This window comes from Apus apus, chromosome 2 (assembly GCF_020740795.1).
Source record: "Apus apus isolate bApuApu2 chromosome 2, bApuApu2.pri.cur, whole genome shotgun sequence".
Classification (NCBI taxonomy): Eukaryota; Metazoa; Chordata; class Aves; order Apodiformes; family Apodidae; genus Apus; species Apus apus.
Window position 1 is genome coordinate 95,469,119 of NC_067283.1, and position 17,155 is coordinate 95,486,273.

Sequence of the window (17,155 nt, forward strand, 5' to 3'; positions counted from 1 at the left end):
ACCATTACACTATGGTCTACACAGACATTTGCAAAAAATACATATATATATTATTTTTTAATCAAAACTCTCCTAACAGTAAGTTCAGGAATTTTACACTTTTACTGGTTAAATTTATTCAGATTGTCATCTATTTTTTAACAGTAATCCCACCTCAGCTGCTACTGACTTTTCCTCAGCTAAGTTCACAGAGAAGATGACAGAAATAAATAGGGACACAATTCTTTTGACAGGTATCTCGTCAACGCCTTAATTTTAACACTGTTAAACATATCCCTTTCCAAACATATTTGTATTCCATATCATTTAAAATGGAAATGATACTTGTAATGTTCACTGCAAAAGCATTGCCATTTCTCTGAAATTCAGAGGCAGATTCAAAGACAAATATTATTCCAAGGAAAACTAAAAACTCCTCATTTATTTGACTTCCTTTTCGCTTTTCAAAACGATTAGTTTTATTTCTCAGTGTATCTTTAGTTCACAAAATAAATTTTACAAAATCTAAGCAGACACACCCTTCTAACAGCAGAGGTAAGAATAGCAAACAGAAGGGAGAATGTGCACAACTGATAACGTAGCTTCTTACGCTGCACATTATAAAAACTCCTGAATGACAGCTAGTGTCATTGTCAAGACCCTCTGTTTCAAGTTAAAATTCCAGCTCTCTTACAGGCCTCTGTGCATAACTACCAGGAAAGTAATTCCTGCAACTCTCCACGAATTATGTTCATCTGCTTAATCACATAATTGTAAGTCATTATAAAAATACATTAATCATATTAATGGTGGTCATATTTTTAAAAATTCAATTTTCAAGCTGCAAACTGAATTTTAAATTGGAAGACATCACACAACCCATTCTTCTGACATCTGCACCAAGAATCAAAATCAGAGCTGAAGTGCACAAAATAGCACTTAGAGAGAGAAATTAATACTAAAATCAGCCTTATGCATCTTTCTTGATGCTCAGCTTCCTTAGTCTCATGTTTTTAGCAATTCATAAATCAAATTTCCTCAATAAATACCCATCAGGCTATGTATCATTACAGATATATTAACATGCAACAAAATTGTACTCAAGGACTCTCATCTTAACTTGGCTGTGTACATGATAAAACATGAACTGATACCAAGATTAAAAAAGGCTGATGGCATTCCCTGCCCCATTTAGGGAAAAATGTAAACAGGCCTATCATCCCAAACCTACTGGTCAAAGCTGCTGTAAACTGTCTGCAGTTGGTATGGAGAAACATACAATTATGTTTATGATTAGAAGCCTGATTATAAAAGGGCATTCCTGACTCAACTCCAATTCTGCAATACACACTGCAGTTAAAAAAAAAACAAACATCTGCAGAAGGAAGAGGTAACTACATGATTGAAAACTTGGTATTCTGGGCAGTACACTCAACTCTAGCAAGTGCAATAATGACTACTAAGTGTGCAAAATACTACTGTGCATTAACTGTTTGCTAAGAATTTAACCAATGCATTATAAAAATGGACAATGAGGGGGAAAGGAACAAGAACTCCCCTCTAGTGAAACAACCACTCAAAAAAGTAGTGGTACTTCTAGACAAGGAGCAGTTTCATGATGCAAGAAATAGATGGTGAGTGTCTCACCATGACATGTGCCATCAAAATTGATCACCCAGACTATCACATGTGGGCTTATCATTCAATGTACATAAAGTCACAGAAATTCCTTACAAATAGAAGTATTTGTAAATAACTAACCAGTTAATGTTCACTGATACGATATCTATCAAATACGCACAAAATCTTTGTTAGCAAAGACAGGAGGGAAACGCTTATACCCAGTACATCAATTTCTGCTTCTATTACTAAAACAAACTTCTCACTACAGGTTTTATATTTCTTCTGAATGAGACCATTTATTAAATCTTCCACTCTAAAGCATATATATAAGGGATTAAGTACAACCATTATTACATGTCTTTTTAAAGTTTAAATTATGATAATTAACAAATTACCTCTTCTTTCTCATGTAGCATTATATGAGCTTTCAGACTGGCTACTCTGGAGAATTTCTTGTTGCACACAGGACACGTAGGATCTTCACCATTGTGAGTACATTTATGAAGTGTCAAGTTGAATTCAACATTAAATGACATCGGACACTGGTCACATCTGTGAGGCTGTTTGTTTAAACCACAAAAATAAAGACAAAATTCAGTCTTCGCAGAAGTTATATATACCCTAGGTGACACATACAACCATCAAAATCAAAATGTTTAAAATAAAAGAGCAATTCAGGTTATCTACATATGACAATGATCCTTATTAATAACAGTCTTAATTATTTTCTCTTTTTTCATCTCACTACTGGAAATGCAAATACAGCATTTCAAAAGCATATGGGGGAAGAAGGCTGTATGAGGACAGTGAAGTTAACAGGAGATAAGAATGAGCAAGAGACAAAAATAAATTTTCCTACTTTAACTGAGATTGTGAACTCTCCTTAAGCAAAATGAAAAATGAAAACAGCAAAGAGCTTAGTTTACACCAGGGTTGAATGCTCTTCAGCTGGCATCTGCACAGTCAGTTTTTATTCCTTAAGAGCACTTACACAAGTATGCAATAGCATGGTTTTAACAACATTAATTTAAATTTTTTAGGTACCTACTTTACAACATTGAAACTTCTGTAAATAGTTCTTTGTATACATATGAATTATCATCTCAAAGTCCTACATTTTGTAAAAATTTATCTGTATCTACAGCTACCTCAAACAGTGATATAACTATTTATGCATCACATGTAAAGTAGTTTTAGCTTTGTGAAATATAAAGCAAGGAAGAGAAATTAAATGCTTGATTACAGATGAAACCTGCTGCAAAAACCCCCATTTAAAAAGGCATTCCAGTCTTAATCACATGCCTGTATTTTTCTCATTCTTTCCAAAATTTGATTTGTAAATGATGACAATAACCTACTGACTAATACATACATACTGTATTAGGTTGTCTGACATTGCTGCGAACAGCTACTAGAGACTAGCAGGGACCAGTTAATCAATATAAGCATTAGTTTCTTTTTATTGCTAATGTGTATAATCAGTTTGCAAATTCAATTAAAATATACCCATATATTTTCTCATCTACCTAAATATTTTATAAATCAAATAAAATTGAAAATTATGGAACTGGAAACAACACTAACTAAATTTCATCAAAGTAAGCTCCCGTCTCAAAGGAAGTATGAGGAAGTACAAAATACAATCTTCATAGAACTCTGAGGTCCTCAAGCAGTGGGGCATGTGATTAGTAATGTGATTAGAACAAACTGGAAAGTGATGCCTTGTGCTAGCTTTACTTGTCAGTATATTAAAACATCAAAATACACTGGTATCTTCTAAATTTTTATCTACTAAAATTCATACCTTGTCATTTTGCTCATGATCCCTCATGTGGCGCTGGAACTGAGTCTCTTTTGGAAAAGACAGCAAACAGATCTCACACTTATGGAAGTCGGGTACTTGGTGGGGAAAATTACTGTTCTCTGTATTCAGTGTCATAACATCATCTACAAAGCAAACATTGAAACATTTATATGAACTCACATTTCATGTACTTATAATTTATTGTAAAAAAAGAACTCTGAAGTAGAAACTATTCATACCCCTCCAAGATTTTGACTCGCACAACATTCTAATTTCACAGGATCTTGAAGATCTTGGACATAAACATTACTGTTTCCATTGACACAGATCAACAGAACACATGCATCCCTCGAACTGCCAGTCACTAAGGGAAGAAATAATCACCTTTTACTAGTAATTTGAAATAAAGTATTTCTGTGCTTAATAAACACCTATCAAGTTTGCAACAAAAACAAATGCTGCCAAATACACTAGTAGGAGCAAGATGCTGCCAGGGGTTACTTTTAAACATTAGATCATCTGTTTCTAAAAAAAAAAAAAAAATCACCATTTTAATATGGCATAGCCAGCAGTTCTCACGACAAAGGTTTTGTGCCCTCCTCCACTTTTTTTTTTTTCCTTTAAGGAAAATTTAGGCATCTTTTCTTCTAGTTCTGGCAATGTAAAACCTTTATTAGTTACTTTTACAGTTGTAAAGCCAACATCAACATTTTAAATAGCTGAGATAAATGCAATAAACTGCAAGTCAAAATGTGTACACATTAATTCAATGGAGAAAAAGATTTTTCTTTAAATAAACCCAGTTTAAGCCCTACATTTTTCTTGTTTTGAACTCCCACAGACACACAATTTCTGATACATTAAGTTGCAAGCTTCTATATACCCCTACTTAGATGGCTAAAATCAGTCCTATAAGTATTTAAGATACAAAGAAAATATTAAGCCAAGTAAGTTAAACATATTTTACACTTAAGGAATACACTTGGTATCTTCCTTACTAAGGAAGTCACCTTTATTTAAGAAACAATTTAAGACAAGCAACTGGCAGGAAGGGTTAAAATACCTAGGCTCATTCAAAGCAGTATTAAGCAAATGAAAATAAAAATTGATTGACTCATGCTGCAGATAAGGACACTAAAGAGAAAAGAAAAACACAAAGAACTGTGTTTCAAACACTTCCACAACTCAACAAAGTTTATCAACAACAGAATGCAAAAAAAGGGAATGTTGATTTTATTACCTAGATGCAAGGCCTGATGTTTCCCTTTAAGAAAGTCAGTGCTTCTCACCATGTAAGAATGAGACATAGGAAGTAACACAACTAGAAGTTTATTACGTCCTGTTTACATTTCCTTAAGAGGATAATGAGATTACAATTCATATAGTGATAGCTCAGTACTGCACCTACATCAAAGTCCTGTTTCATTTAACACACTATTTAGAAAAAAAAAGATAGCAAAAAAAAGAATTGGTACCTTATATCCAGACTTTCTTTTTTCCTGCTAAAATTCTCATCAACAAACTTAAAAAGCTTGTAGTGGAGAAAGCTCTAGGAAACACTTCACCACCAGATATTCTGGGGGAGAAATCAGAACTAAAAACAACATCCTGGGGACTCACCCTTCACTTTTCTGGACTAAATTGACCAATTAACTTTTGCTTTGCAAAGTTTACTTATACATTTTTCTGTTGAGAGAGAAATACTTTGCGTAAGTATCACAAACCTTTAATATGTATAAGCTTAAACTTTCTGCATCCTTTAAAGGACTCTCAGCTGTAAATTGATAGTATATGCAGACACTATCAGTAACATCCCTGAAATGGCCACAATTCTTCACAAGTTGAAAAGCACAGCTTTAATTACAAGACACTGTCCTTAGAGCATCCTTGTGACAAACATGCCTAAGGAAAACAAAGGGAACAAGTCAGTTTCAGTAAATACTGGCATGACAAGAAAAAGACGGTGAAAGAAAAATCTACTCCAATACTTGGAGTGTATGAAAATGTACTGCTAGAAGCTTTCCTTTTCCTTAGACAAGGGAGTAGTTCTTCAACCCCATGAAGGCCTGACCTCTCACTTTAAACTGACAACTGAAAAATGATCCACTCCATTACTTTAGAAAAGGCTTTAAGCCTTCTCCATGAACCAGAGATTATCTTTAAATATTCACTCTTGAGATCAAAGACACGAGACAACATACAAAAACAATGCCTGAGCAACTGAAATAGCAGAAGTGTAACCGAAATAATTAAAGATCCTAATTTCTCTAAAATTTGAAACACAGAAAAAGCAACATACTCACTAATGTGTGAATAATATTACCAAATAACTTACTTTTTAGGTCAATAACATATATATAAACATGTACCATATCTGTATCAACCACAATATTGATTAATCCACAGGCTATGGATTCTGGAATTAATTCTTCTGGAATTAAAAATTGACTTGAAATTAGCTATAGGTTGATGAAAAATTAAATATTCTTGTGATGTTTCAACAGAATTTCTTACTGTAAGTGTATGAAATCATATCACCTGATGCAAAAATATACAGGAAGAAGCTATTTCAGCTTTTCTTTAAAAATCAGAAAATGGTCACCATTAAAATAAACATAAAGGGGTAACAAGAGCATAATCTTAAATATTTCATTGGAAAGAACAGAAATACAGCATAAATTTTGGGAAATGAGAAGCTGAACACATCTCACTCACACCTTGTGTCAGTGTCAGGAGTTTCTCAAAACTGGCTCATGTGTGACCATAAACCCTGGGCTCCCTTGCAAGCCTTCCCACCTTCCGTAAGGCACTCAGACCACAAGGCAGAAGAATTAGAAGGCACACATTTACAAAATTCATTGCCTATGACTGTAACATCTTAAACTTTACTTGTTCAAATAAAATTTGAACTCTTTCCAAAGCCAAATCTTACAGTTTTTTGGTTTTATCTATCATACTGGTGAAGAACAAAAGAATGACTTGGGAGTTAGGACTGTACCCCAGAATCAGCAACTGGACTGTATGGTCCAGACTGACTTGGCAGAGGACACTTACTGCAGAAATTCTTAAGTAAAAGGCACAGCAAATCAATTTAAGTTATATTCCAGAAATCTTCAAAGGCTCAACTACTGGAAGATCAGGCTGAAGACTATTCTAAGTAGTTACAGCCAGTAGGAATAGAAAAAAAATCTAGTTTGGATTTAAAAAAACTCTGAAAGTTCAACTGTTTCACTTAAAGAGCAAGACTGAGATTTAAGGCAGATTAAAATACAAATTAATTTCATTAAGACTATGTCTGAAGTAGCTTAAGGAAAAGATTATACTAGAATAACCTTTTTCCACTTATATTCTCACTAAAATAGTCTGGTCCTCTATTACCAGCCAAATACTGAGAGTTGCACAGCTCTCTTTTATTAAGGATGCAGGAAGTAACTTTTTATTTTATTCTTCCAGTAACAAGGAGAGTATTCAGAATAATATTCCTGCTGAAATCAAGCAACTGGCTAACAGCGAGGACAAACTGTTGTGTTAAGAACTGCCAAGACAGAAGAAGGGGAAAAAATACTGTCAATTAAAAAGTTCTCAAGCAAGTGAGCTGTATTTTGACTTTTCAGGCAGATGTCACAGACTCGTAAAGTATGACTTTTATTGTCAAATGAAAGTTTGACAGACTTAACCAGTCAAAGACACTATTTACACTGATACCTCTATACCATAGCAGATCAAAATAATAACCTACATTACAACATTTCAAGGAAATCAGCAATAAAACCCAAATGTGAAATCATCTTTCCTTATATCAAGAGAAAAATAGTTTTAGGCACATCAGCTTGGATCATGAAACAAGCCAAACTCTTCAAAATACTGAATCTATCTTAAAGGCCAGGATTTTTGAAAACCCAAACCCACACATATGATGCCAATTCAAAAACCTGTACTTTTAAATACGCCAATATATTTGTTAATTGAAAAACCAAACCAAACAAAATCCCAAACAACTAACTCTAAACTTTCCCTGTGTACCAAATGGAAACAAAATAAAAAAACTGACATAAGTGACAGCACTTGATGGTCACAATCATTTCTCAGATTAGCAACCTATCATGAATAGCTAATATGGTGCCTATGCTCCCAGAAAAAAAATAGTAGGTACACAGACTCAGCAACATATTTATTGTTGGAAATACTTGGTCCAGATGAAAACACAAATCTGTTGTCTGTTAACGAACTAACAGAATGCCATTCAAGTCAACACAGAACTAAAAGTTTGAGGTTTTAGTTAGAGAAGACATTAACTGACTAAGCATACAATGTCAACAAAATCACATTAAAGACTTGCATGCTCCTACTAGAGAGAAGCTACTGACTGACATCCATAAACAAACACAGGTAAAAAGAAAACACAAAATTTGTATCAGATTAACAAATCCCCTGAAAGATTTGAGGTCTACACAACAAATTATAAACCACAGCGAACAGCTGCAAAGTTTAAAACACTGCATTTATTAACATTAAATCAATGGAAACAATGCAAAAGCTACTTGTATTTGTTGTTACGATCTGCATGTTTGTTTAGTTGCCACATAAATCAACCCTATTCCATCGTAGTCAAGTACCAATACAACTAAACAGGGAGCATTACGCATCATTATGCACTTGCAAACATATTTTGTCTGTATTCTTACAGTTTGTTCAAAGTGCTCAAAACCACCAGAATCAGATTTGCAAAGCACCTATCAACACCAACAAGCTTTCCGTTTAAAGACGGACTTAATGAAATACTCTCAATGTTATAACCTTCACGGTCTTTTCAAATTAATTGTCCCTCCCTGCTCAGCAGCAATCAACCTTCAGGTCAACTCAGCTACAGATTTCTGCGATACAGCCTTCATGCACACTTGACCTCGGGAGCTGAGTCAACAAGCAGGTGCTCCCTGCTATAAGCCACTGATGACAACTCAATGTGGAAGGAGGACAGAATTAGAGCACTCCCAACCATTCCTTCCTTATGTAAGCAGCACTGTGCCTCGCGGCAGCCTGCAATCCTCCCTGCAAGGCACAGATGGACTCAGTCAGCTGTAAAGGCAGCACAGCCTTATTAGACCCCGAACAGCCTACTGGCCGCTGACTGACAGGACAGTACAAATACAACACACAAGCTGGTGGAATTCATGGATGAAAACTTGTCACTTAAGTTAAAAGGCAGCTGGCAAGTTTAGGGACAAAAGGGTCTGACCCTATCAAAACCTGTTAACTAATTTATGAGTGGAAAGAAAAGTGGTAGGACAAGAGAACAAAGCAGGGATGGTGATAATTGATGTTTCCTCATATTAGAATGAAGTAATAGGACACAAATTAATCATTACAACATTTTGCAATCATAAAAGAATCGGCTTAGCTTAAACCTAGCTCAGTACTCTTAAAGAAAAGCAATAAGCACTCATTCCTCAGGACTTCTAACAGGAGGAGCAAGGGAAAGACAGCTCTCAGTTCACACATCAGACCAAAACCTGGAAGTCAATCAAGATTTGCTCATATAAGAAAAGGTATTTTACTATGGTTTGGTCAATAATCAATTTGGAATTTCAAGTAGTACAAATCCAGACACTCAGCTTCCAGGAGCACACTGCTGAGATGGATGTCCAGGTGCCAATTTGCCAACACAAAGCAGTGGCACTCCTTCCTGGACCGCAGATGACTCCAGACGTTGCACAGCCACGCAGACGCACTGCAGGCAGCAGAGAAGCCTGGCAGGACACACAATTAACAGCTCCATTGTAGCTGGTTAGATGCTGAATAGACTGTACTGGGTCTGCTGGGATAGAGTTAACTTTCTTCACAGCAGCCCATAGGATGCGGTTTTAAATCTGTGACTAAAACAATGCTGTTTTAGCTACTGGTGAACAGTGCTCGTACAGCACGAAGGCCTTCTCTGTTTCTCACTCTGCCCCCAACATGAGTAGCCTGAGGGTGGGCAAGAGACTAGAGGGCACAGCTGACACAAAGGAACCGAGGGATATTCCATGCCATGCAATAGCATGCTCAGCAATGCAAACTCAGAGCTAGTCCTTCCAAGGTAGTCTTTGCTTAGAGCCCAACTAAGCACTTGTCTGCTTGTGGGAGGTGGTGAATGTTTGCTTTTGCATCACTTGTTTGGATTTTTAAACATTTTTTTTTCTCATTTATTAAAATATCCTCATCTCAACCCACAAGCTTCTTCTTGCTTTTGCTATTCCAATTCTCTCTGCCACTCTAATGCAGGAGGAAGTAAGCTGGTGGGTGCTTGATTGCCAGCCACCATCATTGCTGGTCAACCATCCACATCATCCTAATCTACACAAATAAAGGAAAATTGACATTTCCATAACCAACTTGGATAGCTTAATTTGGCATTCAGGTAATTTATTGCTAAATATTGCAGAATGTGTTACACTTTATTGACAGCTGCACACAAATGTACCAAGCTGGCATTCTTCAGCTGTTAGTTTCTATATGATTTGGATGTCTCATGCTTGAGGCCCTGACCCTTTCCTGTGCCTTCCCTACACTGTTAATAGAAATCTGAGAATTACTCAAATGATTCGCTAGATGATCTTCCCTCCCTGAAAGCGAACAAAATCCAACCACAGCAGAAAAACTTAAAAGGCACAAGAGGTCTCAAATAGTTATTCATATATGGAAGCAACACAAAGGATTAAATGACGTATGAAGGTATGAGCACAACTGCAATAGGGAACAAAATAATGAACACCTGCAACTGGCAGAAATCTATGGAGAAGGGACAGAACACGACTGAAGTTATTACACTGCCAGAACTTAAACACAGGTTATTTAATTGTATAGGTTACTGGGGAGAAAATGCAGACATATTTCAAGGAGGAACTAATGTGGAATTAAGAACACCAGTGTAATCTATATTCTTGCTTAGAATCAACATACCCTTCCTTTCATAAACTTGTTACTATAGAATTTTGTTAATATAGATTTTGTAATTTAGAACACTGAAAAGTACTATTATAGCCTAAGGAGTCTCTTTTCTAAGGAAAAAGTTTCAGCTGTTGGCCCTCCTGTGTGTTTAAAAAAAAAAAATTACCTGTATCCATTGTATTGAAAAGACTTAGCCCACATCACAGAAGCAGTACCACAACCTCTTCATTCTTGCCTGCACAACATCACTCATCTGTTCTTTTACTTGACAGTCAGAGATGACCACGTAAGATCCTAGTATACAACCGCTAAAATAATCCACGTCAGTCTTCCCATAATTTATATTAACTGATGAGTTCAAATTGCATTTTTCTTCAATAATACACAATTTGAACGTAAAGACTCAGAACTCAGTTTCCCCTAATTCAGCATATCCACAACCCTAACATAGTAGAGAACTGAGAGGCAGCAAATAAGACAGTTAGTACAATATATGGACTTGAAGCTATATTGCTTTCTCCGTGTTTCTTATCTAGTTATAATAAATATTTACTACACATCATATGTGAATCTGTTAAAATTAATGTCCTCTGAAGGCACAAAATACTCTGTTTTAACTGCACTCCTAAAGGAATTCAATTTTAACTTGTGTAAAAGCAGCCTTTGGGTTTAAATATAGTACATACACTCTGGCCTTAAAAACTGCTTCAGTACACCCTGCAAATACTTCAGTTTGCTGATCAAGGAATTCCTTTCCTGCTAATGACCAGACAACCCTGAAACTAAAAAAATAGTATTTTCATGTTGCTGCTACTCAAACAGTGACAAGCAGTACTGTACCAAACAGGAAGGGCCTTCACTATGGGGGGAGAAAACTTAGGGCAAGAAAAAACAACTGCAAGTGCAAGAACAGTATCAGAGTCTTTAAAATCCTCCACATACATTTGAAATAACAGGAACAGCAGACCAGTGACTACCAACTCATGGTCACAACTACACATTTATTGGGACAAAATGGAAACTCTCACAAATTAGCAGAAAGACCCAGTGGCAAAGTCTCAAGTTTTCACAGGTCTTAGAGAAAACTCATGTCCACTACAGTAGCTAATAAAAGTAGCCACAAGCATCCAAAATATTCTTCTGGATCTATAACAAATACATCTTCAAACACTGTACTTCTTTGACTATGTAATTGAACAGTAAAAGCCTGATACTTGTATCAATTCCAGCTCAGCTGCAACTGTTCTTTGCTAAATTCTAATTAAGACAAAAAGTTGAGTAAGATGTTTTAAAGCAACATCTTTACAATAGATCTACCATACTTGTAAAAGCTTCTCTCAAAGCAAAATCATATTGCACCTTCCAAAGGTGTGTTTCAAAGCTCTTTCTTTTCAGTTTTCAGGCACTTTTCCCAAGCTCCCCAAATTATTTAAAATGAGCACCTTCTATTACACTATTGTCTTCAAGAGTGAATCCAGAACATATTTTATGCAGTCATATAGTAAAGCAAAAGTAAAGGTAACAGTTTGCCAGATTATTACTAAGGAAGTATTGCTAAAATAGTAGGCAAGCTTAAATCTGGAAGTATATTCATAAAAGGGTGTCAGAGAACATATATCAATACAAACTGAACACAATACATGCTTTCCTGTATGTTTTCTTTGTGCTACCTGCATTGCACAATAGCAGTAGAAGTCACTTTCTAGTGTCTTACAGAGACTCCTAAGGGAACAGAGTAAACAGAACTGCTGCTCAGCCAGTGGTTCTCCACTGTAATGCAGTTGAAATACTGTAATGCATGTTACTTAGAACCACATCAGCCACACTGGAAACTGAGGCCACACACAAGAATAATTCTTTTTTAAATTATTTCTCAGCTTAGAGAAGCTGTATAAATGTTGTTTTAGTGTATTAACAACAATTATGTGTCAAAAGTTGCTTGTCCTTTATTTAAAAACACCTGCACGGAGAAGTATTTTTTCTAATGCATTCTTCTAGCTTCCTATACGTTCAAGATCTCATCCTAAAATGTTCAGACAGGCAAGAGCCAAGGACTCACTGCACTTCTCTAAAAGGTTTTGCTATACAACCACAGGTAAGCAAAGCAAGAAGCAAGGAGCAGTAAAACCCCAAACTACGTATGATTATCTCTTTAAACTTTCTTGAGAATCAATCACCCTGTGTAGTTCATCCACCTGAAAGGAATCACCAAATGGTTAAGGTTGGATGGAACCTCTGGAGGTTATCTTATCCAAGCTCTCTGCTCAAACAGGACCACCTAAAGCCCAGGATTGCACACAGATGGTTTTTCACTATCTCTATGGAAGAAGACTCCACAACTTCCCTGTGTAACCACAGGCAGTGCTCAGTCACCCTCACAGTAAAAAAGCAACTCCTTATATTCAGATAGAACCTTCCGTGTTTCAGTTTGTGCCCACCAGAGAGGTCAATCTGAACAGTTCAATTAAGTTTACAAAAACCAAACAAACACAACTGCAAGACAGTTTTGGGAAAACACTACCAATGCAAAAAGAAAAAAAAGCTCTTAGAATAGCAGCCATTGAGGTCAAGATATTGTTTTGACTATTGCTGCTCAGAGTTCAGTTTTCTGTCTAACATACTTAATTTTCCTAGAACAAAGAACATGTTATAATACTTGACAACCATGGTGGTTAAAGTCTAAGGAATCTGCACAGCAAAACGTAGCTGCTTCACCTTCATTTTCTTCCAAACAAAGCTTTATTACCATATACATACAGACTGTGTAGCCACAGAGAGCAACACTTCTGTGAAAGACACTACTGTACCAGAGTTGTAAGAACTCTGGGGACCACGCTAAAAAGGAACAAAACCTAAAACCGTGTAATTTCCTAAGCAAAATATATTAAGATTATTTTTGTAAACAGCTATTTTCTAAATAAAATTCCTCCTGCTAAAAGTTATGCCTACGGAATTCACAACCAGTTTTAAAAGTCTGTTAGCCTGTATGTGAACGGGCCAAATGTCCTGAGAACATGAAGGCCCCAGATTCAAAGTGTCCCGATCAGCCTGAACTTAAATCATTCATTACCTTCTTTTAGCCACATGTAAGAGAAGAAAAAAAGCATGACACTTGCCAACAGACACTGTTGTTTTCCCAAACTGATGAAACCTCCAGAAACCGACAATATTTGTCTCTACTGGGCAGAGTCCTGGCAATTGCAGACTGCAGAAGTCTCTGAATCCCTATAGCAGCCCTAGACCCTGTCATTCCTAATTGCTGTCTGTAATCAAGTTACCTCTGTGAAATAATTTAATCCATAAATTAGCAAATTTCTTTATAAAAACATGAAAAATTCAAAACACCATCAAGCTGATTGTAACTCCTGTCAGCCATACCCCTTACCATAAGGAGGATCTAAGATCAAGGTCCGACTAAAAGCAAAAGGGATACAGCTACTAGGAGCTTTTTCTGGACAGCATGTCTCAGTCCGGGATCTTCTTCTCATTCATACACAGTGGCATTATTACAGGAGCTTACACATGCATGATAGATGCGTACCTTTGTGAGAACTAGTACAGAATTAAGATGACATTTTAGTTCAAATAAACTCTTAAAAATCCCTCAGCTTCCAAAACTGGTAAGACCCAGAACTCTTTGAGGCCTTCTTTGTAATACCTATTATTTAGTGTTCATAAGCTGAGATCAGCAGCTCCAACAACAACAACAAAAAAATGAGATAATAAAACTTCTGGTAGAAACCTGTGGCCCATTTGGCTTTCCATACCGGAGAAAACGTTTTGCCCAGCTTCGCAACACTCACGTAACAGTACGGTACTATTTTGTTTTGTGTGCCAGCACATTTCAAGTATTTTACAGAAGTCTCACCTGCACATTCCTCTGGAAGAGCCAGAGCTCGTCTGTAAGCATTTATAGAAAACCAGACATTTTAAATATATATATACATATATATATATAAACTGCATTACTTCTAATGACTGAAATAACCATGGCATTTGAATGTTTTATGAAATCTCTTCCTCATTCGATGTGGTAAAAAAAATTTTAAAAATCTACTGCTACATGCTTGAGCTGAAAGAGAAGCTCCTGATGAGGGGCTGAGGTCTACCAGAAACACAGTATTTTCGCAGTCTGTGAGCTTTCTTCAGATCCCACTCACAGATCCCTAGTAACATCAGCAGGAATGAACTACACAAAAGAGCCATGAAACTCACTAGCTACAAGCTGCTGTCAAAAAAACCCAAGCCCATCAAACCAGCCCTGCTCTGACATACTCTCTAGTCACCAACGACACTGAAATGCGAGCAAAAAATTCGCAGCCAGAGTGTGAGACAGACTAACACACGTTTGGGAAAGCAAGCCAGTCCTTTTGTATACGTGCACTCACAAAGAGAACGGCTTCAAGCCTGCTTTTTAAAGCCTAAAACAAACAAAAAAATGCCCTCCTTGCAATCAGAGATGGAAGAGCTGCATCTTATTTTCGCCCGTTTCTCGTCTTTTATTGGGAGATCTCGTTACTTCGGGCCGGGGGGAGGGGGACGGTGCGCGGACAAGGCGGGGAGCGGCGGAAGGAACCGGGAGCCTTCCCGTCCTGCCCGTCGCGGGCCCGTCAGGGCTCTTCCTCCGGCCCCGCCAGCTCCAGCCAGCTCGGCGCCGGGACCGGCGGCCACCGCACCCGCACCACGGCCGCAGCGGGGGCGGGGGGGGGGCGGGGGGGGGAGAGCACAGCCAGGCCGCTGGGCCTGGGCCGGGAAAGCCCCACGACGAGGCGGCAGGCGGGAGCAACAGCCGCAGCGCCGCCAGGCCCCCCGCACCCGGCGTGGGCGAGGGGCCGCGGGCGCCGTGCGGGGCGGCGGGAGCCGCCGCCTGGTATCATTCCGCAGGGCCGGGCCAGGCTCCCTCCCCTCCGCCCTCCCGCCCATACAGGCGCTCGCACAATAGACCCGGCCTTCCTCCCCCATATCCGGGGACTATATGCGGCGCCCGCGGAGGCTTTTTCCCTCCCTCCGCCGCAGCCCGCGCTCTCCAGCCCCCCCCCCGGGCGCGGGTCGCGCCGGCCCGGCCGCGCCGTTTACCTGCCTCGAAGCCGGCCCTGCCAGTCGCCCTGCCGGGTTTGGGAGGCCGCCCCCTCGGCATGGCTGCCCCCTCCCACCCCCCCGCCCCAGGCTCCCCCCGCTCCCCCCCCCCCCCAGCCCGCGCACACACACACACACACACACACACACACTTGGCAACGGCGGAGGAAGCGGTGGTTGGTGAAGGGGGGGGACGAGGGGCGGGGGCGAGCGGGCGGGCCCGGCCCCGCAGACGGGCCGGCGGGGACGGGGCGGGGCGGGGCGGGGCGCGGGGCTGGCGCAGGCGCGCACGGGCGCGCCGTGAGGGGGCGGGGCTGCCGGGGCGGGGCGGGGCTGCCCGGGAGGGGCGGGGCTGCCCGGGCGGGGCGGGGCGGCGCAGGCGCACGTGGGGGGGGGGGGGGGCGGCGGAGCCGGGCTCGGGGCGCATGCGCAGGCAGCCGCGGAGCGGCCCTTCGTCCGCCCGGGGCGGGTCTGCCGGGTGAGGGGCTGCGGCTGGAGCGTCCCTTCCAGTGCCCAGGAGCAGGCGGGGTGTCCTCGGGCCGGGCCGGGGTGATCGTTCCCCTCCTTGCCCTCCTGCTCGGGCGGGCGTCCCTGGCGGGGCTGCCGGGCCGTGCTGCGTGAGGCCTTGTGCTGCGTGAGGCCTTGTGCTGCGTGAGGCCTTGTGCTGCGTGAGGCCTTGTGCTGCGTGAGGCCTTGTGCTGCGTGAGGCCTTGTGCTGCGTGAGGCCGTCCTGGCGGGACAGGGGGTCGTGGCAGATCGCGAGGTCGTTTAGTGGCAAGGTTTGGTTTTCATAAGCCGCAGCGTCTGTCGTCTGCGACTTGCGTGTAGCGGGAGCGCACCCTCTGGACAGGCATCCCTGGAGGTGTTTTTATGGGTCGCTTGTTCCAGCGCTTCTGCATGCTGTCTTTGAATTCACAGGGCTTCGGCTTCCGAAGTGAGATGATTGTCATGTCTCTTTCTTGCTCAATAAAGCTTTTAATACAAAACACTTGATTTTGGCGAGTGCCTTGATTAGTCTCTTTTTCTGTTTCCATTATCTCCAGTAGTTTAGATTCTAAAGCTTTCTCTCTGTTACACTTCCTTTCTGCACCTCTGAATTTTTAAATACCCTTTTGAAAAGGGTGTGTTTCTGTACAAGGGCGTCTGCCGACAGTGATAAAACTTGCCCTTTTTTTTTTTTTGGCTACTCGGTTTTTCACCCAAAGAGTGATCCCAAATTGTCTTTCTGCTGAGCCAGGTTGCTGCTGCTTAGCTGCCTGTCCACTGTTAAAATGCTTAAGTTCTCACGGCTTTCCAAGATACCCCTTTTTTTTCCTCCCCCAATCCCATATGGCCAGCACCTGGCGGGTTTATTTCACATACAGTGTTTCAGTAACCGATGTTGAAACACATTTAGTATGATGTAGGCTTAGTTAAGCAAGCTGGATGATCCGGTCCTCATTTATTACTTTTAATGTCACTTTCTCTCATCTCTGCAAATAGAATTAAGCAGGTACTTCAGAACACTGATAAAAAAAATAGGTCAGGTTGTGTACTGATAACTACAACCTATAGTAACAAAGCATTGCTTAGTAGTTTTTTATAGTTTACTGCTAATTATCACTGTTAATTAATTTATCTTGTTATGTTGGAAATGTATGAAGCCATTCTTTTTCATCAGTTCTAAGTTAAATGTCTTTCAGATACCCAACCAAATGACATCTAAACACTTGCCTTTAGCTATGTCCTCGTTTGAGCCAGGACAAG

At 39.9% G+C, this 17,155-nt stretch overlaps 1 protein-coding gene across 12 annotated transcripts in view; it reads right to left on the reverse strand.

The window, feature by feature from the left end:
- ZNF236 (zinc finger protein 236) overlaps positions 1 to 15,570 on the reverse strand; it is a 75,415-nt gene extending 59,845 nt beyond the window's left edge. For 8 of the 12 annotated variants that reach the window (XM_051611915.1, XM_051611921.1, XM_051611920.1 and 5 more), the window contains exons 1-4: positions 5,131 to 5,299; positions 3,646 to 3,770; positions 3,407 to 3,549; positions 1,998 to 2,162 (exon numbers count right to left, since the gene is read on the reverse strand). In XM_051611915.1, coding sequence (XP_051467875.1) covers positions 1,998 to 2,162; positions 3,407 to 3,549; positions 3,646 to 3,673 — 336 coding nt within the window. In that variant the 5' untranslated portion in view covers positions 3,674 to 3,770; positions 5,131 to 5,299. Of the gene's footprint in view, positions 1 to 1,997; positions 2,163 to 3,406; positions 3,550 to 3,645; positions 3,771 to 5,130; positions 5,301 to 15,409; positions 15,447 to 15,561 lie in introns of those variants that run through there. The other 4 variants (XR_007888734.1, XM_051611917.1, XM_051611924.1 and 1 more) reach the window with 4 other exon arrangements.
- Positions 15,571 to 17,155: the final 1,585 nt, after the last annotated feature.